The sequence below is a fragment of the Ctenocephalides felis genome, unplaced genomic scaffold, assembly GCF_003426905.1.
Source record: "Ctenocephalides felis isolate EL2017-DRISC unplaced genomic scaffold, ASM342690v1 CF-g0.4_SCAFFOLD_01886, whole genome shotgun sequence".
NCBI classification, from domain to species: Eukaryota; Metazoa; Arthropoda; class Insecta; order Siphonaptera; family Pulicidae; genus Ctenocephalides; species Ctenocephalides felis.
In genome coordinates this window covers 63,962,181-63,990,119 of record NW_020538040.1, presented here as the reverse complement: position 1 = coordinate 63,990,119, position 27,939 = coordinate 63,962,181, and the positions used below count along the sequence as shown (strand labels likewise).

General features: G+C 29.7%; 3 protein-coding genes across 3 annotated transcripts; 2 read left to right on the top strand and 1 right to left on the bottom strand.

The window, feature by feature from the left end:
- Positions 1 to 76: 76 nt before the first annotated feature.
- LOC113375203 (periodic tryptophan protein 1 homolog) lies at positions 77 to 958 on the bottom strand. Its single transcript, XM_026615149.1, has 4 exons — positions 696 to 958; positions 554 to 612; positions 263 to 390; positions 77 to 198 (listed from the first exon to the last, which is right to left on the bottom strand). The coding sequence occupies exons 1-4, from the start codon at positions 765 to 767 to the stop codon at positions 77 to 79; spliced, it is 381 nt and encodes a 126-aa protein (XP_026470934.1). The 5' UTR covers positions 768 to 958.
- Positions 959 to 1,073: 115 nt separating this feature from the next.
- LOC113375202 (DNA ligase 4-like) lies at positions 1,074 to 11,386 on the top strand. Its single transcript, XM_026615148.1, has 16 exons — positions 1,074 to 1,171; positions 4,248 to 4,453; positions 4,585 to 4,711; positions 4,874 to 5,047; positions 6,071 to 6,246; positions 6,321 to 6,538; positions 6,652 to 6,803; positions 7,079 to 7,274; positions 7,480 to 7,606; positions 7,673 to 7,793; positions 8,439 to 8,662; positions 8,949 to 9,086; positions 9,290 to 9,433; positions 9,504 to 9,630; positions 9,733 to 10,025; positions 10,985 to 11,386. The coding sequence occupies exons 2-16, from the start codon at positions 4,277 to 4,279 to the stop codon at positions 11,384 to 11,386; spliced, it is 2,796 nt and encodes a 931-aa protein (XP_026470933.1). The 5' UTR covers positions 1,074 to 1,171; positions 4,248 to 4,276.
- Positions 1,311 to 4,184, top strand: LOC113376771 (general transcription factor 3C polypeptide 3-like). The gene has a single exon (XM_026616822.1). It carries the CDS (start codon positions 1,611 to 1,613, stop codon positions 4,182 to 4,184), a length of 2,574 nt encoding a protein of 857 aa, XP_026472607.1. The 5' UTR covers positions 1,311 to 1,610.
- Positions 11,387 to 27,939: the final 16,553 nt, after the last annotated feature.

The window sequence follows — 27,939 nt, the reverse complement described above, 5'->3', positions numbered from 1 at the left end:
AATCTTTATAAAAAATACAATATAAAATATTCCACTAAATTACTATCAAAAAGAAATTAATGTCATATAGAATAGACTATAATAAAACTACCAGAATCTCATGATCCCCATCACGATCTCTTCTGCTAAAATATGATTCTGTTTCCTCATCTCCTATAAGAGCAATGCTACCGATTCCCAAAACTGAACTTGGCAATTCTAAAAATATATTAAAATAGATAATTAAATTTAAAAACAAAAATTATTATTAATAATAAAAAACCTTCATCTTTATCATATTCATTTAATTTATATTCATCATCTAGCATCGCAGTATCGTCATCATTTGCTACTTTATTATCATCTGTTACCATCTCATCACCAGAATGTTCACTATCGCTTTCATGGTCGCTAAAAATGAACAACATTTACTAATTATTTTAATAAACTTCATTTTATATAAATATTTATTAATAAATATTTTATTCTTGAAAGAACATAAAAACTATACGTATATGTCTGTTTTAAATAAATAATTGAAAAAAAAATTATATCTATGACATTTAACACTAACTTTATTTCCTGTTTTGCTTTATTAATTATTTCTGCCAATTCTTCTTTAGAAAGCTGCACCTAAAATTCAGTAATCAATGTTTTAGAGATCATAATACTGTATTCTTCTGCTAATATAAACTTTGTACAAGAGATAACCTTACTTTGTCGGGGTTTGATTTAGCAACGCCTCGTTTAACAAAGCAAACACAAGGTACAAAATTAACATTTTCCATGTCGTAAAACCGATTTAACAATTACAAATTTACAAACATATAAAATATAAAAATAAATATAACTGGATGAACGATGTGTATGAAGAACTACACGTGCTTCGGAATTTTAGCTACGTGCTGTCAGTTTAATGACATATCGTTGAGAGGTTGAGAAAAGAGAGATGAAAGACATGACGACATGAGATATATGTGGCTACCGAAAAAATTCGTAACTAAGTTAGGAATATGAATCTAACTTCATTTGTGATTTGTTGACACTTGTAAAAGATAAAAGTGGTGTATTGGGCAGTCGTATTATCACGCAGCAGTCAAATTGAGTCAAATTTACTATGTGCTTTTTATCCATAACTAAGTATAAAATTTTCGTATAACTAAAAGAAAAATGGACTCATAATATTAAGAAGGTAAAAATACATTGCAATTAAAGTTAAATCATATCATTTTCAAAGCTCATGTACTATAACTAATAAAGTCAAAAAACAGTAATTGGAATCTAGAAGTGTCAATGTCAATACAAATGCAGTTGAAGATAAACACAGTGGATCGATTATGTTGGCAATAATCTTTCCGTTTACGCATATTGAATATGATATTTTGAGTTATCCCACCTAGGGATGTGTCTATGGTGACAGTTTCAATTCAAAATATTTAGATTGGTGACGGATGATTTTCTTTTTATTCGCTAAATATTATACCTTCTCATAAAGTTATATATATATATAAATGTGGTAGTTGGCGAATATTACATAATAATATAAACTATTGGTATTAAATTAAATAATAAATACAATTTAAATAGAGAAAAGACCAGGAAGAAAATTGAGATTGTACTACAATATAACAATGAATTCCGATGCACAAGATCCTTGTTCAAGTGGATTAATAGTTCCAATTATTGTTGAAGAATTGGATAGCAATTCTTTAGACAAGTACGACTTGGCAGAATTTCGTGAAGCACAAACTGTAACTATACAGAATGAAGAAGAACAAGAACAAGAAAAAAATGTTGAATCAGATGTAAATTATGTAGAATATGATGCAGAGCGAGACCATGAGCTAACAAATAAGTTCTTAAATGGAGAATTAACTTTCGATCAGTTTTCGGCGCAGATGGAGGGCACTAGCTCGTCTGAGGAAGAAGATGAAACTGATATAACAAAGCAGAAATCTGAAATTTCGGAACGTGTACATAAGCCACACAAATCTAAAGTGAGGCGAAACCAAAGAACACAACTACCTCCTGCGCTTCTTGGACTCATGGGTGAAGCTAATCTTCGGTGCGCCAGAGGTGAAATGGAAATAGCTGAAAACATTTGCTTTGAGCTAATAAGACAGGTACCTACTGCTCAAGAACCTTTCATAACATTAGCACAAATATATGAAATAAGCAACCCAGAAAAATCACTTCAATATTCATTAATCGCAGCCCATGTGTGCCCTCACAATGCTGAACAATGGGTGAGATTGGCAATTCAATCTGAAGACTTAGGAAATATAAAGCAAGCGATCATTTGTTATGATAAATCTTTAAAGGTGGATCCTAAAGATGTTAGTTTGCACAGAAAGCTAATAAAACTTGTCGAAACAACTAATGATACAAAAATGACATTGCGATGTTATTTACGATATTTGGAATATATACCTTTAGATGAAGCAGAAGAAATAGTTCAAGTAGCAAAAATGATAGCAACTAATTACCATCATGATAATAATATTTCAAAAGCATTAAAAGCTTTAGAAATTGCTTATTCTCGAGTACCACAACATTTCAAAGATCCTGATATAAATTTGCTTTTAGAATTAATGATAGGAGTAGGAAAATATCAAAGCGGCTTACAAGTTCTAGCTCAACATGCAAATGTTGTAATTGAAGGAATGACTGAGTTATATGAAAGTAAAGAGGGTGTTGATCAAAAGTTCTTTGTGGTTAATTGCACAATACCCGATGATTTAATTTTAGATTTACGTGTCAAGTTAATAATATGTTTGGTACATTTGCGAGCTGACCATTTGTTCAATGATTTACTACACCATTTATTAATTAAAGATGATAAAGAAGAGTATGGTGACTTATATTTAGAACTTGCTGAAGCTCTTATGAAAGAAAGCTATTTTGAGGCTGCATTAAAATTGTTATGCCCATTAATAGAAAGCAATAATTTTAGTTTAGCTGCAGTTTGGTTAAGATATGCAGAATGCCTGCAGGCTTGTGGGAGGATAAACGAAGCAATTACTTCATACCAAACTGTTATCCATTTAGCCCCTAAACACTTAGAGCCTAGGATGACCGTTTCCATTCTTCTTAGGGAACAGAATAAGTTTGAAGAAGCATTGAAAGCTCTAGAGCAAGATGAAGATTTGGACATGTTAGATCCCGGATTGCTTTTTGAACGCTGTAAATTACTGAGGATAATGGGAGATGAACTTCAATTATTACAAGTTGGGCAACTTTTATTATCAAGACATTGCGTTCGAATAAGAAATGCTGAAGAGGCGGAAGCTTTAACTAGATTGCAGGAAGTTGTACGTAAAAAAATTGCTATTAAAGAAGTAAGAATGGCTAGAGGTGAATTATATGAAGATGTTGATGCTCCAATATTTCTTAATGCAAATGAACCAAGTATTCAAGATGAATGGCTTTTATTGAAAGAACTTCTTCAAATCGCCTTCAAGAAAAAACAATTTGGATTATGTCAACGTATATCTTTTTCTGCATTGGGATCTAAGCGTTTTAAGGAATATATACGCGAATTAGAGTTTACATGCCTTATTATTTGCCTTGCAAATCAAGATGGTTATTTAGGCTTCAACATAATTCGCGAACTAGTACAGAAAAATTATGAAAAACACCGAGTATGGAATTTATACAATCAAATTATTCAAAGAGCAGATGACGTAAGACATAGTAAATTCTTGATGCGCTTTTTATGTCGCAATGGTCATAATCTAAATCCTGCTGTAAATATTCTTACTGGAAACAATTGTTTGGTTGCAGGTACTTATAAATATGCTCTAAGTGAATATGTATCTCGGTATAAGCATGATGGTTCAGCTTTACATGCATTTATGGTCGGAGTTACCATGTTCCAAATGGCTTGTCAAAAATTTTCAGCAAAGAGATCTAGTCTTATAACTCAAGGAATAGCGTTTTTTACTAAATACGCGGCGGGACGCGGTAAAGAAGCCCAACATGAAATTCATTATAACACAGGACGTGCCTTTCACCAACTGGGCTTTTCACACGTGGCAATCCATCACTACTTGAAGGTTTTAGAAATAACAAACTCTTTAATTGAATCTCGTCCTGAAATACTAGACTTACGTAAAGAAACAGCTTATAACATACATTTAATATATGCAAAAAGCGGTTCGCATGATTTAGCTAGAATGTATTTACAAAAATATATTGTATTATAATATTATTTTGTAAAATAAATCATCGTTTATATAATAATTTATATCTTTTACTATTTGTTGCAGTGCCTGTATAGTCTAATATAGCAATAAAAATGGGTACTCAAGAAATTGGCCTTAGTGTTGCATCTAAAATACCATTCAGTGACTTCTGTAATCGTTGTGAATTATTTCAAAATGCACCCAAGACTAAAAAGTTCGATTTTATGCGAAATTACATAAATTATTTTAGAAATTTTGCGGAAGAGTTCAAGTCAGAACATGCAAACGCGGTAAGTGCTAAATCTAAAACAAAACCTTGTTAAGCAGAATTTTTTTTACGAAATTTTGGTTTTCATGTAATAAAATTATACTTTGTGTACAATAGCTTCAGGTACAATAAAAAGTATTCCCCTTGTTTTAGGACGTAAGTTTTTATCCTGTATTACGATTATTAGTTCCTCAAGCAGAAAGAGAAAGAGGTGCCTATGGGCTAAAAGAATCTACTTTAGCGAAGATTTTAATTAGGGTTTTATCAATATCCAAAGAAGGTACATCAAAGTTAAATTTCGTATGTGCGTTATTCTCGATTAAGTTTATATAAATATTTTATTAATATTAACATTATCAATTATCAATAATATTTTTATTATATATATGTATATATATATATATATATATCAACTTGAAATTAATTATAATTTTTTATGAAGCTGCGGATGCCAAAAAATTGCTCAATTATAAAAGTGCGTCGTCATATGGGGATTTTGCCGAAGTCGCCCACATTGTGTTGAAATTACGGTGTGCTCAAAAGGGAACTCTAACTGTGGAAGATGTCAACAAACATTTGGACAATATTGCCATGAAATATGCTGAGCATGTACAACGTATGCAAAATTATACTTGAAATATAGTCATCTCACTATATACTTAAAATGTCTTGTTTAAAAAAAATACGCAGCAGCAGAATATTTTGATATTTGAAAGTTAATTTGTATATTAATCATCTTGGAATAATAATAAATTAAATAGAATAAATTCAATACATATACAGTACCGGTCAAAAGTTTGGGTCCACTTCACAATATTGATCAAATGTTCAAGAAACCATGGTTTTCTTCGTTCATTGGTTTTTATTATCAATCTTTATGAAAATGTAATCCCACACGCAAAAGCGCGCCGTTAAAGAATGTTGTAGTAGACTTTTTTGTCCATGATACCCCGAATTTTCACAACGTCACTAATGCCCCCCCAGCAAAGCAGCATCCCCAGACTGGGGGTGACTGAGCATCGCCCGACGAATTGCTGTGGGAGAAGTTGGACAGACAAGTTTCAAAATTGCAACCAACTAATACAAAACAGCTTTGGACGTTCCTACAGAATCGTTGGAATGAAATAACGACGGAATCATTGCATAAATTGATTGAAAGGATGTCCAGAATATGCCTTGCTGTTATACGAGCAAAAGGCAGATATTTCGAAAAATCAAAAATATAGATAAATATTTGCGGGTTTTTTATGAGTTGAAATATTTTGTATAAACAGTGATTACATTTTCATAAATATTGGTATTGTACATTTCATCAATATTGTGAAGTGGACCCAAACTTTTGACCAGTACTGTACATATGTATATTTGTACAAACACTTGAATGACTGTAAAAAATTTGATTGAATTTTTGAGCTTTTTTTTACAAACATATGTATGTTGAATTCAAATTCTAAGAATATATTTCAATTAAATTTGCGAATTTGAATTAAGATTCAGAATTTTGAAATTATCAATGAAATTCGGTCGAATTTTACATTTTCTCTGAAGAACGCACACGTTGAAGAATATACTTAAGTAAAAAAATTATGGATTATTAATATAATATTAACTTACTTTCATATCTTTTAATTTTTTTTAGGGGAAGTAGATGATGAATTAATTTCAATGATGCGATCAATGACTGCTTTAGAAGTAAAATGGCTTATCCGAATCATATTGAAGGATATGAAATTTAACATAGCACAGAATTCGATCCTAAAATTGTACCATATAGATGCCCCTGAGTTATTCGACGTTAGTAATAGCTTACTCAAGGTTCTTAAATACGCTATATAGTACATAATACATACTGTTTCTTATATCTAATTGAAGTTTGAAACATATTTTAGGTTTGTACAACGCTTAACAATCCCGCTGATCGCCTGCATAAATTGGAAATAGAATTGTTTTGCCCGTTTCGGCCAATGCTATCAAAAAGATTGGACATAGCTGAAATACAAAAACATATTAAATCAGGCGTAAAATACTATTTGGAAACTAAATTCGACGGAGAGAGATTTCAAATTCATATGTTGAATGGCCGATATAAATATTTTTCTAGAAATGGGTAAGATAAATTTCAATTGAAATTTAGTAATCTAGTAGCGGTACTTTAAAGTTCCGCGACTTTACAGCATCGGAAAAATAATCACATAATAATAATACATTATTTTAATATAGTTTTTGTTTTACGCAAGAGTATGGTGCTTCAGCTAAGGAAGGCATGCTAACCCCTAAAATAGATTCTCTTTTAAAACCTAATGTTAAAAGTTTTATATTGGATGGAGAAATGATGGGCTGGAATAAACACAAAAAATGCTTTGGATCTAAAGGTAATTGGAGAACATATATAATATTTTATATTCTAGCCTGATCTAGAGTAAAGCATAACTTACAGTATTATTTTGGAATCTTGGAACTTCAACTATGAGTATTCTAGATGCAAGTTAAATATATAAAATAAAGTGACAAAGTCATGATATGCCATCGTTAGCAGATCATTAATCATGATATGCTTAATTGTTCCAATTGACCCATGACATTATTGTATCATTATGCAGTAAATTGTGATGACACAAATCCATGAACCAAATTTGAATTTGATTAGGTATGAATTTCGACGTTAAGAAGCTAGTGAGTGATTCTGTTCATCAGCCGTGTTTTTGCGTGTTCGACATCACATATTTCAATAATGAAGTATTAACGGATAAACCACTATCGGACAGATTAAAAATTCTGGACGAAATATTTGAAGAATCGGAAGGGGTTTTAATACAGAGCAAGAAAACGGAAGCAACATTTGCGTAAGTTTTTGAAACTATTAGTTCTATTCTTTTCTGATTTCTCATGTTAATATTGAATTTAATTTGGATGTAATTTTATCAATTTCTTCAATACATGGCATTTATCCTTAATTTCAAGAGTTGTTATTGATGTATTTTAAATTGCATTTGGCATCTGAATGCAAATATATAAAGTTTTATGAACTTATTTTTTATCAATTCGCAGAGAACAGGTAATCGAAGCTCTCAATACCGCGATTGACAAAAACGAAGAGGGTATAGTTATGAAAATTTCAAATTCGATCTACAAACCTAATAGTAGAAATGCTGGCTGGTTTAAAATAAAACCAGAGGTAAAAGGGTATTCAAAAATCTTGCTTCGTTCCAAAAATGTAATTTATATTATAATAATGTTTCAGTATACAGCCGGCATTCTATCAGAACTAGATTTATTAATTATTGGAGGATATTATGGTGAAGGAAAAACGAAGGGTAGAATAAGCAGTTTTTTGCTTGGAGTTGCTGTAGTGGATGAACCTGGTAAAATATTTCATATAATTTCGATAATTTTTAACACTATCTTCATTACATATTATTATCAATAAGTAATCCTGGATTATTAATATAATATCATTATTATGTTATTAAACATATTTAAAATTTGCATACCCGAATATTAAAAATAGAAAAAAAGAACAATCCATTGTATATATACCGCATATTTTATTTTTATAATTTTTAAAATTTAACTAACAGACAAATGTTTAAAAAAGATTTTTTTTATTGCATTTAGTAATTAAGACTATCTAAAAATATAACATTTAGTAATACAAAAGATTATGATGTGCAATCTGTAGACTAACTGAAGATTATTATCACCTATCTAAGAGCTGCTTGTTCTCATTTGTTGTGGATTGAATAATGCACGAATTATGGCTTACCAATGCTTTTGCTGAAGTGTTTGCTATGGACATAAAGTTCATTCTATAAGTATGTCAATACTTATAGAATGAACAAAATACATTTTAAAACTTGAGGAATAACGTACATAAAGTAAACGTATAGGACACGAGTCAGACATATTGTTTGTTTGCTCTTCAGCTACAAATGCTTTGCTTCAATTAAACTAAGTACATAGGAAAAAAAATCTGATGTTTTTATTTTTCGATTTTTCTGTTGGCAAAGAAGAGTCTACACCATGCATGTTTTACTCAGTCGGCCGTGTTGGCATAGGATTTACAGCAGATGAATTAAATGAATTAACTCGATCTTTACGTCCCTATTGGAAGACGACGCCTCCAACCGGTAATAGACCAAATCGTCGAATACGCGAATGTCCACCAAACTTAGCTTGGACTAAAGAGGCACCCGATGTATGGATTGAACCTAAAAATTCGCGCATTTTGCAGGTATACCGGTATTTTAATACTAAAAAGATAGATCTTAATACCTTTCTTATGTTAGCCGTAATATGCAGTTCAAAATTTAGCTATGAAAAGTTCTGTTCTCATTCAATTTTTTTTTATTTTTTGTTATATAAGAACGATTCTACTATGACAATATTAAAACATAAATTCTATTATAGGTATAATTTGTATAAATATGAAGAATATTTAATGTTGTTTAAATGTAGCTGTAGTTATTTTTTGTTCTATTATTAATATCAATCTAATATTCATTTTTTTATTTTCAAAGGTAAAAGCAACCGAGTTGATTCGTACTACTGCATTCAAAACCAATTATACTCTTAGATTCCCTAGAGTTGAGAAAATTCGTTATGATAAACCCTGGCATAGTTGCATGACTCTTAACGAATTTAACAACTTGATAAAGGTATTTTAATGTACTTTTTTTTAAAAATACTTAAATAACGATATTATATATTTCATATATTATATATGGAATATTATATATGTTCGGTGGATTATTTAGTATAGAATAAACGTTTTTTATGAAACAATATTATCAATATTATCACAGTTATAGTCTAAGTATGTATATTGAAATAGAATTTTCAATAAAAATATTTTTGTTAGAATTACAGCAACGTTGAGAAATTAACAACAAGACACATAAATATAAATGATATCGAACAAGATGTTAATACCAGTTCAAAGAGTCCTAGAAAACAAACCAGAATAGAACCGGCACCAATTTCACTACAATTAGATTCTAAAAAGGTATTGATCATTTCAAACAATAATGATTTCATGTATTTTTCAAAAGATATTTGTAGCACATTTGTTTCAGATAAAAATTATTTCTAATTTGCTAGAGGGAAAAGAATTCTGTGTACTAACAGGAACGCCAGAATTAACGAAGCCTGAGATAGAGAAGAAAATTATTGAGAATGGTGGTGCAGTTGTACAAAATGCAGGTATAGGGCAATTGTTCAATAAATTGAATAAATATTCAATTAAGCATATATAATCAATACATATAATTAAAAAGACATTCTAATCCTATATCTAAATTTTAGGTCCAAAAACTAATTGTGTATTAGTGGGAAAAATTTCAATGCGTGTCACTAGCCACATAAATTTACTTAAAGTTAATGAAACTGAAGATGCGACTGATGTAGTACATGTGTCTTGGTTATTGAGATGTTTTCAAAAATGTGTCCTTTTGCCTTATAGACCATCCGAAGTATTAGGGGCTACCGAAGCAACCCAAGACGAGTTACTACTTTTGTATGATAATTATGGTGATAGTTTTACGGAAGACGCTGATCTTGAAGAATTAAAAAAGGCGATGGATAAAATTGATGAGATGGTGAGGATAACCGTGAACGAAATGAAAGAAGTTGCACGTTGTCTTTTTTTGCTCACATTGAATCTAAAATATTCTTATAATTAAATATGCATGAACTGTTTGGCTTTAATAAACTTTGCGCTTCATTATTTTCTTAGCACGTAAAGGTAAGATTACTTAACTTCAATGGGTAATAAACGATTATATACTGAAATTATTAACTTCCCGAAGGATTAGTTTGTTTTCATAAAAAATCCGATTCGCTAATTTTATGTTTTTTTCGACGTTTCAAGCCATTCTGAATCGAATGAGACGAAATTTGGAAAAAGTATGTGTGTGTGTGCTTTTTTTTGGCGATATATATCATGGTCTTATAGATCTTACTGAAATATTACGGCCTTACGACAAGTAGTTTAATTTTAAAAATTCATCAAAGTTCGAGAAAATGAGTATTTTTTGACGTTTGTTAAAATTAAAATTAGACGATTTACTTGGTATAACGATAGAGTACTTGGTCTTAATGAACATACTAAACCATTAAAGTCCTACGGTTCAATTATAAAAATGGTTGATTTTTGAAAATTTGCTTTTAGAAAATACTCCGAGTTAACGTGTTCGTTCGTTTTCAAAGATGTGTAATAAATCCACTCGGAATACTTTTAATCACTCATAAATTGATTTATTGTTTATTGATTAAGTCGATTATTTAAACATATCGGGAAGTTCGTGTAACATGCCTCAAGGCAAAATAGTTTATTTACATATCTAATACTGAACCTCTTACTCATTAACATAATTTCAAACATTAATATTTTAATGAAACAAATCGCATATTTAATATAATTAAACGTAGAATTGTATGGAAACTTTGCGGATAATCGTGATAGGTCGATTGCTTATTAAAATATTGCACAGAAAAATTAAAAAAGATTAAAGATGACATTCTTCATTTATTTCAATTTAATGTAAAATTTCAACAGAAACACAATATATCGCCTACAAAACAGGAAATTCTAATGATGGACCAAGAACTATTTGAAAATGGAATCAATTCCTACTCGCCCCTACGGCACGTTGTCGCTTATCTTCTGATTCCGCCGATTTCTGAGATTGATTTCGTTGACACCAGCGCATATTATTTACGGTCAGTCCGGGAGGAAATTGTAAAAATGGATCTGACGATTTTGGGAGCGCGTGTCGTCGAAGAACCTGACGGGTCAGTCACGCATTTGATCAAAATATCAATGGATTCCCATAATAAAGAAAATGAGGAGAAATTTATGCAAGAAAAAACTAATATGATGGTGAGCCAAATGCCTGACTTGAAAGTTGTAACACCGGATTGGATAAATCAATGTCTGCAGGAAAGATGTTGCCTTTAGTAATCAGCTTTAATATTATAATAATAATTTTAGATATGAAAAAGTAGAAGTATAGGTATTACAATTTTTTTAATTAATAGTTATGCTGATTTTAAAAATATTCTAATTTTATAACTTTGTTTCAACACTATTGCGATACTATTTTTTAAGTGATTAAAAAATCTAATTAAAATTGTATTATAAAATGGAACTGTTCCTAAAATAAATATAAAAAAGTATTTTGTAAATACTACAATATTATTAGCGCCTATTTTATTAATTATGCCTAAAAAAAATTATGATAAATTATTAATTATAATTTTATCACTAAAATCTAAAATTTCAAGAAAAATCAATATTAGTAAAATTATATATATTAAAATAAATTAGTGATAGTTATAAATATAATTTGTAAATAATTAGATAGTATAAATATATTTAAAAAATTCTGCATTTTTATTGATCTCGGTTGTACATGCATAATTTTATTCGTATTATAAGTCCATCCATTCATATGCGAATCGTACAATACTTATAATAAATGAATGTAGTTTCTAATCAGTTTCAAGATTTTTTTATTTCTTATGATATAAATATAACGCATATAACTCGCAAGCTAATGAAGCGAAAATTATAAAAGGACAAAAATGTGTAAGATTATTCATTACTTTCAATTTAAATAAAAGTATTCCTTTAAAATATGAATTTGGAAACGATTTGACGTTTAGAAATGTTATTAATCTAGCAATTATAGTTTAATATTTTGTTTCATAAAATCAACATATTTTCAACTAATAACTAAATAAAATAAAAATATATAATAACAAATATAATATAATTATATTCCACCAAGAAGCCCTCACATTGCGCGTTACGCTGTTTGAAACTAGTTTTGTGAAAACTGAAATTTAACTGCTACAGCTGACACAACATTGACATTAGTTTTATGAATAAAATATATTAGAGTTTCTTTAAAGCGATTAATTAGATTCCGAAGAAATAGAACAAGAGCTATTAACATAACTTGAAATATGTTCATGTTTACAACAATTACACAAGTCCACAAAATAAAAAAAAGTTTTTGTATTGGGTGTGTCATATGTTTTCAATGTTGAACACGAATCTAAAGTCAAAATTAGGAGTCAAATGGCAAAAAATTGATTTTTTTTAAAGAAACGACAAAATTTCCGATCTAGGCATTCTTTTGCATAATAATCAAAATCTCATAATTTCTGTCGTTTCCTGGCTCTTTTTAACTTAAATGACTATAGAGTTTTTTTGTGTAATTCAGCAGTAATTTGTCAGCATATTTCTCCGCAATGCCACTGAGTAATTTGCAACCATGTTTGCGATCTGAATACCTAAAAATGTGTTGGCTGAATTTCTATACAAAAAAAACTTGATAGATCATAAGCGAATACTCAATAGTCATTTAAGGTAGAAAGGGCCAGGAAGGACAAAAATTATATGGTTTTAAGTATCATGCAGAAGAATTACTAGATCAAAGATTTTGTCGTTTTTTTTAATTTTTTGCCATTTGACCCCCAATTTTGACCCAGATTCGTGTTCAGTGGTAAAAACTACATTGGTAAAACATATGCCGCACTATTTTGTGGACCTGTATACTGTAACACGTGTTATTCTTGATACAATAAAATACTAAAGTTGTTATTAATTCATAATTCACATTAAATTTTAAGAAGTTGCTAATACACAGTTTTTTTTTGAACAACGATATTTTTTTCTTTAAAACATTTTATAATTTTGGAGAAAATATATTATTGTTAACATTTTATCAATTTTTTGTATATTTTAGGTTTCAGTGAAAATGTGTACACAATTCGTTTCATTAATTTTTTGATAATGACTGGACTATTGCTACTATTATACCGGGGAGTTGTCCTGAGTTCACAAACGATACATTTATTTAGTATCTGGCAAAGCTATGAAAAAGTACCACTGAGAACAGAGTAAGTAATATTTATGTTGTATTGATTGAAAATCATATGTAGAAAACTTTTTCAGTTGAATGTTTCTAAACATTTTGTGAGACAAGTAACTATGAAATAGATCAAACCTTAACGGCCCAAAGCCGCCATAGAGAGGCCAGAAATCGACATAACCCTTAGCTATTAAATTTAATTTTAGTTTGATTTTGCAAAAAACGCAAACTTTTTACCAAATTAAATGTATATTAATATATATAATTTATTATGTATGATACACCTTGGACCTGGCGGGTTTGAGCTGTTAACAGTGTGTTGAATCTTTTTGATTTTTATGTTTTTTAAACCTTTACGGAATTGACTCTAAACGAAAAGCAGGATATGATATATTTACAAATTTTAAATCTGTAAGAAGCGTATGGTGAGCATTTGAAAAATATAAAATTTGCATTTTGAAACGATACAGTATTAAATATTTATAAAAAATAACTGATATTAGTTTATATATTTTCAAAGAGTTTGTCGTTTATTAATAACTGTACTTTTAGCAAAGAAGAAACAAGATACTTTATTCCATTTTCGTTTTTAATGACATTTCTTATAATCGCATGGGTCAGTTTATCAAACAGAACGGCATATATTTACAAATGCATAAGAGGATCATGGCTTTTGGTAAGTACAAAAATTTAAGCAAGGACGGCAGTCATGGTTATATTTATTTTGTAATTGGCATCAGTGGGATCTCTACATATTTTGGTGTCATTGGTTGTCCCAACAATATATAGGGTGGAGCAAGGTTCAAAAGTTCTAGGGTATAATGGACCACCACCATTATCTCAATAATAAGTAAAGTATATAATTTTTTAACGATATTATCTTAAAGTAGAAATAAAAAAATGTGTAGTATAAATACTAAATGTCAAATTGGACCTTTGTAATTAATTATTATTATTAATTAAATATATACCATGGTATAGTTTAATTAAGATAGCTATATAAAGCTATATAAAAGAATTTTCATACGAGATACACAGCCTGTGTAACACAGGTTAGGTAGTATATTGCATATATTTATGAGACATCAATCGATACTTTTAAACTCCTATCTTGTTAAATATTTATAGTATTCAATTAAAATATGTCTAATGCTAAAAATACATAAATAACAAATTGAGTTTAATTCGACTGATATTAAAAAAATCTACAAACGATTGGTACACGAAATAAAATAAACGACTTTAAAAAGCATGTAAAATTAATGATAAAACAAAATAAATGTTTAAACCATAATTAACTGCTATTTTTAAATTCAATATGTTTCATTCAATACATTAATTTCACTTACTGAATATATTCATTTTCTATAGATGATTTTGTTGCTGCTCATAATCGAGTTCTATATCGTTCTGATGACTTCCTTTGTTTTTGCTACACAACTTGTATCATCTGTGCAATTTGGAAGCAAAATATATGGTAAACTTGTCTTTTTATGCAAGACACTATTATATATTTAATTTATAGAAGTTAATGATATGAAAAATCAGTGATGTAAACAATGCTGCATTAATATAAGGGAAAATACGGACAAAATTGTATATATATATATATATATATATATATATATATATATATATATATATATGAACAGGGCCGTGTCTGGGTATGTGACCGCCTCGTGCGAGCATTTTTTGGCCGCCCTTGAAAATAACAAATACGTTCTCACAATAAAATTCGACATGTAATTTTTATGTTTTTTTTTGGACTTACTTATTGTTATTCGTAATCATTTCTATCAAAAGCTTATGCCGGCACAACTGATTTCGATCAATTTAATTGCAATAATCAAATGTTTTGAAGAATTTTGACTATTTATTTTTGTTCACTTTCGATCGAAATAACATACCTATACAATGAAAAAAATGGCATAGCACTATTTCGTAAGCACTATAGGGTAGTGGATTCAAGGCTAAGAAAAAAGAAAGTTGAACCAGTCAAAGGTGATTGGCTTTTCACTTTTACTCTAACGACTTCAAAAAAGTTAGTATCTCAGTATGTGCTTACTTTCTATGTTACCCTTTTGTAATAGGTTGCATAGGTTTCATATCATTTTGTCCGTACTTCCCCTAATTATTTAAAATAGATATATCTTTTTTATTATTTTATAAATAAGATAAAAAAAACGAAGTTTGTTTTGCAGTTCAAAAAATTGTATTTCAATCTTTTCTGCAACTAACAAAATATTGTTTAATTGTATTAATTAATTATTATTTATTCAATTTTGATAAGAAAATGAAGTTTTTGCTTATATACTTGTTATTGCTGCATTCCTTATAATTTTAAAAGCTACGAATAAATGATTAAAATTTATATCTTATTGAAATAACGTACGGCTAACTAATTTAAATATCCTAATAATACTTGCTACTATTATTATCTATGAATTATTTAAATTCGATAAAGATGCAAAACTTTTTGTAACGCTGTTTTAGAAATATGTATTAAACTAAAAATATTTTGATTATCAAGAAAATTTCATTTTTAGAGGTTCTGAATCCGTATTTGGAAATATTGAGATGTCCGACCAAAGACTATAAAGTACCATTGAAAGCTCTAGTGCCAGGTAATTCAATTTTATACTATGAATACCATTAGAAACAGATACAATTATATTGCATATTAGATACTTTAAAAATATTCTTTACAAGAACAAAAGCTGATAGGTGTCAGGTTGCCTTAAGACAAATTGCTGAAACTTATCTTTTCAATAATATTGTTAAATAAAATTAAATTTGTTTTCCTTTTTCTAATTAAAAAAATCTTGAAATCTGATTGATTGATGTTCTGATTGATTTTGGAATTTGGAAACATTCAAAATTTTTGAAACATTTTGATAATATTGATGATTTTGAAAATCGATATGCAACCCAAATAGTAAGAACATATTCGGAAAAATCATCAAAATAATGGAATAAAATAGTCATTTTAACCAAAGAATAGGCATTTTTGCAATCCAAAGCGACTTGATACTATATACGCACAATTTATTTCTGTCTTTCTTCTTATTAAAGTCAGTTACAACACATACAACTTGAATTATCTAAATTTCGGTAAACACTAAATTTCATATCATTATTAACTCTTTCACCACGAGCGTCTCAGGTCAGCTTGACGACCTGTGTGTACAATTGTCGCCTATAGAAAACATCCAGCGTACAAATTTTGCTTGTCAATTTATTACCTGAAGTTAAATTATTGAAAATTCGAATATGTTATTGTTGCATTTGAAGTGTAATTCTTATATATTAAATGCATGTTTTTCGAAAACGACTGAAAAATGTGAAAAAAAGTATAACAAATAGGAAATGGTTAAAAAATCACATCAATTGCTGTAATTACATAAAGTAAAATTGTTAAAGCTATGAATAACTTTGTATGATGTAACTATCAAAATGATTCGTTTTAGTTCCAACATCCGAACCCACCCCAACCGCCAGAAGCATAGCAAAGGACCACAAATCGTCATTGATGGCTTTAGATACACCTTTTAATGCTGAGATTACTTCAAAAAATGTGAAAGTAAAGTATAATATAAGAATAGCTCAGCAGCAACGCGAAGGGAAATACGTCGAAGACAAAGAGCTACAAGTAAATATACAACATAAATCTTCTATCTAACAATAATTGTAAGCATTATAATTCAATTATTTAAGGACTAACAATTTCAAATTTATAAAGTTATATAAAAAGTTTTGAATTTTTATAAGATATATGTCAAGCTATATTAAGAAATTGAAAAATCATAGAAAATGCTTAGAAACCGATTATTTTGCTAACTTAATAATAATTCTCTTAATCTAATTCTCCAAATCCCATTATTATTGTTTCTTTATCCATTTTTTTGCTCTTGCTTTGTCAAATCTAATAGCGACAGAATTTTGCCTTCTCGACCTAAATAAAATAGGGTAGAGCGGGGCTTAAAGGTATGCGGGTAAAAAGGTCCACCACCGATATCTCAAACGCAAGTGAAGTTAAAATTTTTTTAACAACAATATTAGAAAGTAGAAGGAAAAAGAGATATAACTAGCCATCACCACCATAATTCTTATAACGTCGCTATAAGGAGATAAACATCAATTGTTGAAAATCCATAATAAATGTATTTTCTTTCGTTGTTAGTTTTTTTCGTCGTGAGCACTGTTGCTTAATTTACGAGACCTTAACTTAATTTTTAAGTATACGTTATTTAACTATTTTATAAGATGTATTGTTAATTTTAAGTAAGATTCAGCATTTTCGGACAGGGTAAAAAGGACCAACTGAAACTTTACCCTGGCAAAGATCGATTTTTTGACGAAATACCAAGTCAAGATTATATACAGTGATGATTATATACTCATTAAATTTATATTTTGCATTTCGCTGAATAAAGTAAATATTATTTCGTAAAACCCCTTCAATATCAAAAATAAGATATTTGACCTATTGCCCTCTGGTCATCCCATTTTTCTCTGCAAATTTTTGAAAAACAGCAAAAAAAAACATTTCTACAATAATGAATTAGCTGGGAGCTTTACCGAACAAAATCAGATAGTTGTTTGATATAAATTATTTGTTGTGATATTATGAGTTTGGTTCACTCAATATAATTGGGTAATAAAGTCAAATTGGATCTTTGTTCCCCGCGCTATCCTATTGTTTAATGTTATTCATTGATATTCTATAGATGCGGCGGTTACGTTACACCTTGTAGTTTGTATGTTTAACAAACACTAATTTATAAAATGCCGATTCGACAGTACAGAATATTATAAATTATTTAATTTTAAGCTATCATCAACTCTTTGATTATAAGTGAAAACCCTATTTGTATTATCTACGAAGTTACTTCTACAAATAGTTGCGTACTAATCTATTGGTAAAGTAAAAAAAGGATTAGTACTTTATTCTACGTTTATTATGATACTTTTATACTATGTCTAATTTATGTCTAACTTTTTCTGTTTAATCTGTTTCTATTTAAACGGATTGAACATATAAGATTTAAAAATATGACAAAATATCTAACAATACAAAAGAGTAAATATATGCGATCGACACTTTAGGAGTGCATCAAAGTCTCTAAGGGGGCCGGTAATGATACATGTTCAGCTGAGTACGCCAGGGCTCTCAATGAAACATATAAGAAGGGTAAAAAAAGTGAACGAATTCGGCCACCTAAAGGGAAAGTTAAAATAAGAAGCACCGAATTATATAGAGAGCGACGTCAAACCGAATCATCAACGCCTACCATTGACGATATGCAGCCTCCAAGAAATAGAGCTGGAATGTACGCGGACCATCTCGTTGACAGTTATTTGCAATCGGCGTTTATTAGCGGATTCCTTTTGATATTATGCTTGGTAAGTAATATTAGAAACATCTGAGAAAAAATTAAGGCAATTTGCATAAACTTCCCGATACGTACACATAATAAACTCAATCACAATATTACAAGGTCGCTAAAACAATATAAGAAAAACTTAATCAATAAGAATTGGATTCAGCTATTTAGGTAAAATGTTCAACTGTTTATTTCGCTTTTACTAAAAAAATAATTAATACGTTCAAAATGTTCGCTTTTACTAAAAAAATAATTAATACAATTTCCGACTGATGTTTTTTAAATATGTAAGTTCACCGCAAAAGGATCAAATTGAGATTTGTAACACATATAGAATAAATAAAAGTTTCTTCAAAACAATTTAACCCTTTCGTTACGGGTGCCGTATATATACGGCGTCCACGCGATAGCCCATAGTAGAAAAAACTATCTGTAAGTGGAATTCTGTCTTAAGGCAATTAAGGCATCGTGCCTTAAGGCAAATTGCAGGAACTTCCCGTACCAAAAATTATTATTTTTTTTAAAAACGATTGACATTTTTAAAAAAAATTTACTTCGAAAAAATAAGATTTTTGAGAAACTATAAATTGGACAAAAAATTACTTTTTTTTGAAAAAAAAAATAATTTTTTTTTTTTTTTTTTTAAATTTTTTTTTGAAAAAATAATATTTTTTTTATTTTGGCGGCGTACTGCTTTAACTGCATAGAGACAAAATGTCAAAGCGCGTAAGCGCCGCGTCGCCGTCTAACGAATAAACATTGGTACGAAACCCATAGGAATGCAAACAAAATTTATACTTATTGTTAAATTCTCTATAAAATATCTGATAATTTGATGTGCATATGTCTAATGATCACTTTTGACCGCCAAATGGCATTTTTTTTTACTTTTTTCGTTACATCTCCGAAACCGTTAGACCTGCCCTCATGAAAATTTGATCAATTCTTCATCTTGTCAATACAAATCAAATGTTTTTTGAATTATTATAATCGGACGCTCCGTTCTCTTAAAAACTGAGTTACCGTTTTCGGCACTTTTTGCCCCGTATCTTTGGAACGGCTCGACCTGCCTTCGCCAAAAACTAATCAGCACGTCTCCTTATAAATGCGAATCGAATGCTTTTTGAATTATTCAAATCGGTTGATCCGTGTTCCCGAAATCGTCGACGAAAATTTGTATCCGCACATACATACACACACGTACATACATACATACATACATACATACATACACACACACACACACACACACATACATCCATTTTTTCTAAGGTATGCCAAAATATTCAGAAACCTTTGAAACGTCGAGAAATGCAAAAATTTTCATTTTCGATTTTTTTGCGATTACTATAACTTGCCCGACGGGAAGTTAATGAAGCATAGCTTCTGGATAGCATAGTAAAGAAATCTCTTAATGCCTTAAATTCTCCAATAAAAGTTCAAAAGCTTTACTTGATATGTAGTTCAAACTTCAAATGCTTGCTTATAAGTTTTCCAATAAGTATTATAAATATTATCCAATGCTATTTTTTATATTTGGTAGAAAAAATATTTATTGTGCGTTTTTATAAAAATGTATACATAAAAACCATATAAAAGAAATAATTAAGTTAATATGTTTATATAAAATACTCATTTAGTCATTTTACGCCATATTACCGAAATATCTACATTGTAGTAAACTTAAAGATATGTAATTTTCCATGTTTGTTTCTTTGTGATATCAATAATTTCTAAGGTTAAAGATGTTATCAGTAATATGTTTAAATAAATTTAATAGACTTATTATTTAATAATTATTACAATACATTTTTTACGATAACTTTTTACTCTATATTCAGGAGATCAAACCATTTTTATAGAATTAGATAATAATTAGATAATAATTTTTTTTGCAAAAATTCAAAAAAGTTCTTAAAATGATTATATTTACTGCATGAATTTGAAATTTTCTTTAAATTATAAGACTGAATTGGGATTGAAGTCTTTACTCAGGCGGCCTGAGTCAGGCCACAATAAAGAGATTAAAATTGAAAAAAATCGATATCTACACAGTTACATCTATGCTAAACGTATCATAAACTAAAATATTTAAATGTTTTTTGGTGAAGCAATGCTTACATATTTAATATTGACACATAATAATATATACTTTTTAAATCAATCATAAAACGTCTGACAAGGAAACAAACTTGGCACCTGCCACTCCTTTCTATATCCTTAAGGATACGTCTATACGTCCCGGTTTGGACAGGATAGTCCCGCATTTCCCGAGGTTTTCTAAAAGCAAAATTTGTCCCAGATTTTCGAGAAGTATAGGTCTAAATTGAATCTTTGCTCTTGCTTGATAATAAAATTACAATGTTATTTACAACTAGTATGCTTATATAAAAAGACAGGTTAAAATAGTCTCTCACATTCATAATTTTGAACTTCTATATTCAATATTACGAAAGTTAACAAAAATTATGAAAATAAACTTCTTGACTGCCTGGAATAATTGCTAAGTATTTTAAAATTGTTATGAAGAAAATTGAACTAAATTTTATTATAAGTTTGAAAGCTGAAAAAACATATAGATCCAAAAATATAACGTATAACCGAATAATGAAGTTCAGTAATTTAGATTTAAAAAAAACTTATTTAAAGAGACAGATTTGTATTGCATTCTTAAATAATATTGGTTATTTAAAATTAATTTAAATTTTTCTGCATTAACCCTCCCCCTCCCCCCGTCCCGGATTAGATAACTAAAAATAAACGCCCCAGTTTTAACTTGAAGCTAGTGAGGCGCATGGCATCGTGTGCCTTAAGGCAAATTGCTGGAACTTCCCGTACCAAATATTTTTTTTAAATGATTAACATTTTTGAAAAAAAATATAGATTTTTGAGAAACAATAAATTTTTGACAAAAATTTACTTTTTTTGAAAAAAAAAGACTTTGAAAAAAAAATTATTTTGAAATATTTTTGAAATTCTGAATTTTTTTTCAAAGCAATCGTACTGCTTTAACTGCATAGAGACGAAATATCAAAGCGCGTAAGCGACGCGTCGCCGTCTAACGGATAAACATTGGTACGGAACCCATAGGAATGTAAACAAAATTTATACTTATTTTTAAAATCTCTATAAAATATCTGATAATTTGATGTGCATATGTCTAATGATCATTTTTGACCGCCAAATGGCACTTTTTTACTTTTTTTACTAGATCTCCGAAACCGCTAGACCTGCCTTCATGAAAATTTGATCAGTTCTTCTTGTTAATACAAGTAAAATGATTTTTGAATTATTTAAATCGGACGCTCCGTTCTCTTAAAATCTAAGTTATCGTTTTGGCACTTTTTGCCCCATATCTTCGGAACGGCTAGACCTGCCTTCGCCAAAAACTAATCAGCACGTCCCTTTATCAATACGAATCGAATGTTTTTTGAATTATTCAAATCGCTTCATCCGTGTTCCCAAAATCGTCGACGAAAATTTGTATCCGAACACACATACACACACGCACATACACACACACACATCCATTTTTTCTAAGGTATGTTCCAAAATATTTAGAAACCTCTGAAACGTAAAGATATATCAAAATTTTCATTTTCGATTTTTTTGCGATTACTATAACTTGCCCTACGGGAAGTTAAAAATATGGTAACCTTAAATACTATATATTCAAACGTATAGTTTAATTTGTAGTTGCAAGTGATTTACAAGTAGAAGTTTACAAGTACAACACTAGTAGAAGTTTTAACAGCAGTGTATTGTGTTGTTTTTCTTTCCTCCACAGGACTTACAAATTGTCCTTTGCGGCATGAAACCGACCTGTCGCATTCATCCTATGCCGTCGGCCGTGATTTGCGACAGTGCGCCGTGCGGCGGTCCCTGCGGCAGAATGACGGGGCCATGTCTCACGAACAGCGGGCCCCCTTGCAAAAAATGTGGCGGCGTTGGCGAGCACTGCGGCTGCGATAAGGGCTGCCCATCAGATGGACCAGCAAATGCTTCGGCCTGTGCTGGTGGAGCTCCATGTATGGCCAAAAGTGGCACCATGTCATGCGGAGAGGGCGAGCCGACCCCTTGCGCAAGCAGTAGCAGGGGAACCAATGGCCAAGGATCTTGCGGCGGGCATAAGTGCGGTTGCTAATTGTTGGACGTTCATTTAAAAATGTACTAAACAGCACTTTGATTTGTAATTTATTCCGAAAATCTGTATTTTATGTAATATATTTTAAACGGTACTATTATTCAAAAATATTATTGAACTTTTTAAATAAAAATTCCACTTGATTTATAATGAAAACTTTTGGAATTACACTTAAGGTATATAGGAATCTATAAACAACACTTTCTATAATACCTACCTAGCAGTACTTTAACATAGTTTATGATGATACCATCATAAAAAAAATTGTCATCAGTATTTATTTTGAATTAAATCTAAATTTGCATAACAAACTTGTTCACTGAAGGCTCTGTACCAGGGCCGGTTTAAAATTTTGGCGCCCTGACACAAATGCCGCCCCATCCCTGAAATTTTTACTTAAATTGTTTTTATATATTATTCCTATACCAAAAATAAAAATTTAAAAAAAAATAAAATTTTTTAAAAACTTACAATAGAAAAAAACAATTTTTGAAAATTTTGATTTTTCTTATATTTTTCACAGCGCGATTGCTTTGAAAAAAGTTCATAATTTTCAAAAAAATTCAATATACATATAAAAAAAGTTTTTTAAAGGGCATTTTTTTATTTTTCTAAAAAATTTAAAGCTCTTTATAAAATGTAATTTTCAGTACGAGAAATTCCAGTAATTTGCAGCGATTAATTCAACAATGCCATAGTTTAGTTTTTAGTAGTTTAATTTTTTTCGGCGCTATAAGCTTGGAAGCGCACAAGGAACTTTTTGTCGTCTTAAGAGGACTCGAGATCTGAAGAACATATTTTTCTTAAACTTCCAGCTCGTTTAGGAAACTTTATATTAGCCAAATTCCAAATTTGATAATAACTTATTAACCAATTTGATAATTTACGTTCGAAGATGGAGGCAAAGCAAAATAATAAATTTTAATAATGGTCTATTTGAACCCAAATTTTGCATTGCATTCGTATTATGTTTTATACAAATTTACAAAAGTTAATTACATTTCTTGAAATAAAAATGATATTAAAAAAAATTAGTTAATTACATTGTATAGCATTTTTTTTTTCACTATCCAAATTTTGCCGCCCCCGAAAATCTGCCGCCCTGGGCAGTAGCCCCGACTGCCCCTACTGTAAATGCAGCACTGCTCTGTACCAATAACAAAATTCAACTCTATATATATTCTCAAAATCCTTTACAAAAATCAATATATATTTCTGAAATCTCTGCACAAAATTCTAATTCATTTAAAGTGTATATTTTTTTAAACCCATACTTTTGGCGGTCTTTGCACTAAAACCAACTAGATTTTTATCCAAGAGAAAACTTGCTCAAACATACTCTGCGCTCACATGCTAATTATTTCAAGAAATATAATCAACATTTTAGATACATTAAAAAAATATTTTTCTATTTTTTTTTTGTATAACCTACTATATGATAAAATGAGCAAATATTCGTTGTTAAAATATTATGTTGTGATATTTAAAATACGCAATCTGAAATCTAACAATAAGTCTCGTAGCTCAAACTTATTAGATATTAATTACGTTCTTCTATTCTGCTACAACGGTCGAACTGAAATATCAAATTACGGACTGCGAACAGTGCGAGAAATTGAATACGTCTTATAATTAAGTCGCAACTCGCAAGTAGGCTCTCTCGCTTATTAGTAATTATAGTGTATAATAGTATTTTGTCTCATAATTGATATTTTGCATATTAATCAAACTTTTTCACTAAAAATTTCATTCCAAGTTCCAACTGGCTTAATGCACTAGATGTTTGATATGTCCAGATATGTCTTTCTTATAAAATAATAAAAGAACTAGCGGTGCATGGTATCGTGCCTTAAGGCAAATTTAATTTAATTTAATTTAATATTTGAATAATAACAATTGTTTTAAACATTTTCAATTAGATAATTATAATCACTATATATTTTATCGTTCATAAAATATAGAGCGACGATCTTATCGCTCAAAACACGGATATGCCAAATAAATCCATCTGAGGATATATTTCCTACGATTAGAATAACGCATTTTAAATATATACATTTTCAACCTGATTCGTAAATTTAAAATTCATATTTGAAGCACAAAAATTTGTATATTTTTGAAAATTAAAAAAAAAAAAATGCTGAAAATTATGAAATTTGCTTGAACCGTATAAGTAAACTTTAAAAATTAACAATCTTAATACGGAACCCAACAAAATTAGTACACATTTTTAAAAATTTTATCAAATATCTGATAGTTCGATGTGCATATGTCTAATGATAATTTTTGACGGCCAAATATCATTTTTTGTTACTTTTTCCTCTGTATCTCCGAAACCGCTAGACCTGCATTACCTCAATTGATAATAAATTATCAATTCTGCATTTTGTCAATACAAGTAAAATGTTTTTTAAATCATTCAAATCGGGTACTCCGTTCTTTCAAAAACTTAATTACCATTTTTGGCACTTTTTGCCCCGTATCTTCGAAACGGCTGGGCCTAACTTCACCAAAAACTAATCATTCATTATAAAATGATTTTGGAATCATTCAAATCAGTTGATTCGTGCGCCCGAAATCGTGGACAAAACATTGTATCCAAACATATTCACACGCACACACACATACATCCATTTTTTCTAAGGTATGCCAAAATGTTCAGAAACCTTTGAAATGTAAAGATATATAAAAATTTTCTTTTTCGATTTTTTTGCGATTACTATAACTTACCCTACGGAAAGATAACAAATATGCACATGATACGTATACTATGTGATACGCCATAAGATCTACGAAAATATATGAGATAAATGTGCAACATTACAAATTCAACCTCATAAAATATTTATCATTATTTATGTTTTTTTTTTAAATCAATTTAAACCTATAATCACACTTTCAATCACAGTAAAACATTGAAATTTGTCAGTTTAGCTTACTTGAGTATAATGTTTTTGTGATGCCTCTGAACATTTTTGACTTTCAAATATGCTATTGTCTATGTTTAGTATTAAAGGATTTTTATTGCATTTTTAGCTACGTATCTTTAAATATAAATAGCTATAATACCTGCAATAAATAACATGTTTATTAACACGTAGAAATCACATATTTCAACTACTGAGTTAGAGTAGAAAGTTTTCAGGAATCAGTTCATTAAAAAACTTATTTTACAAAATTTACAAAATTTGTTTGCTGTGATTATAGTTATAAAGTGCTAGATTCACAAAAAAACTAAAGCTTTTGTTAGAAAATAGACAAAACACAAATAAGTAAAAGATCTTTTATTGCATCTTCTAAACTGGTAACTATTTACTGACAGAACTTTTGAGATATTTCAGGCACGTCTTCGAGACGAAAGTGAATCTATTTTAGGATCACTGAAGAAACATTCAAGAAGTAATACATATTCATATTTAATACGCATAGTTATACTTATATAATGAATTTAATGCATATATATATATATATATATATATATATATATATATATATATAATTAGTAAAACAGTAGCTTGTAATAACATGCAAAGCAGACAACGTTTTGACATTTTAAGAAACATGCGACACCTGTGTGTATATTTACGGCTAACATGCTCATATTTGATCCATTCACTGATATCGAATCCAGTTAGTTGTATGATTAATTTACTGGAGATTCAAAAATAACAAATCCAAAACAAAAGTCTATATATACAGTCGAGTGACTATACAATATCCATTTTAAGAAGAACTTCATATAGATACAATTATCTATATCTTCTATATATATAAAAATAAGTCGGGTTTTCCTTCCTGACGATTTAACTCCAGAACGCACGAACCGATTTCGACAATTTTGCATTTTTTGGAAAGGTTTTGGGCTCCGCAAGGTTTATAGCTGAGAAAATTAGTGGTGCATGACATTGTGCCCTAATGCAAATTGCTGGAACTTCACGCACCGTAATTAAAAATTCGAGTAATGACATTAGTGAGAATTTTCAGAATTATGCTTGGTTTAGTCAACGAGCAATTCTTGCCGCCAAGAAATATGATGTACACGCACTGAATTTTACCATTCAATCAAAAACTGCTGGCGATTTGGTGACATACCAATGATTCTGACTGGACTTCCATTTGACTTCAAACGATTGCAATTTCCAGTTCGCCTTGGGTTCGCAATAATAAGTCGCAAGGCCAATCGCTTAGTGTTTGCGGGATAAATTTCAAATAGATTGTTTAGAAAATCATTGTTTTTTACATGGGCAGTTATACGTTGCCTGTTCACGAGTTGGAAAACCATCCGTTTTGTTTGTGTTAACGTCAGACCAAAAAACAAAAAATGTGGTTTACCAAAGAGCACATCAATGAAACGGATAATTGGCGGATTCACTTTCATTTACTTAGAGAAGTTCAACTAAGAAACACTTCATTTTTGTAATCGAAATAAATTCATTACTGTTGCATAATAAAATCAATTTTTTCCTTTTCAAATATAAAACAAACAAAAAATTTCTTCATCTATCTCACGAAACCATCTGGTGGCGAAACGGAGTTTGTCGGGTTTGCTAGTATGTATATAAAAATGGATGGATTGTATGCGATGTATATCTACTCTCTGTCTTATGTGTAATTGTTATGCGTTTGAAAATTTGGAAAATTATTAGGTAAATCGCGAGGCAGGTTTTCGGATATTTTGATTTAAGCCAAGTGATAGGGTTTGGCCGCTCCTAAAGCCTTTTTAATATTTTTTTCGGTCAATTTTTATTTTTTTATTTTTTTATAACGCGTATATAAAAACACAACCCTAAATTTTTAACCTCCAACCACAAACCCCTATTTTGTAAAAAATATTATAGTAATTAATTTTTGCCAAGTAGCCAAGTAAATTGGCAGATAGGCAAATTGGTAGATAAGTAAACTGGTGGCAGCAGGTAGTTAAATATGTAGACAGATAAGCAAGTCGACAGGTAAATTGGTAGGCATGTAAAATAGTGGATTGATAAATAGATTGATATGTAAATTGGTAGGCTGGTATAATGATAGACAGTTTAATTGATAGACAGGTAAATTGGTGGTGTGCTAAATTCGTAAACTAATAAACAGGTTGACAGGTACACTGGTG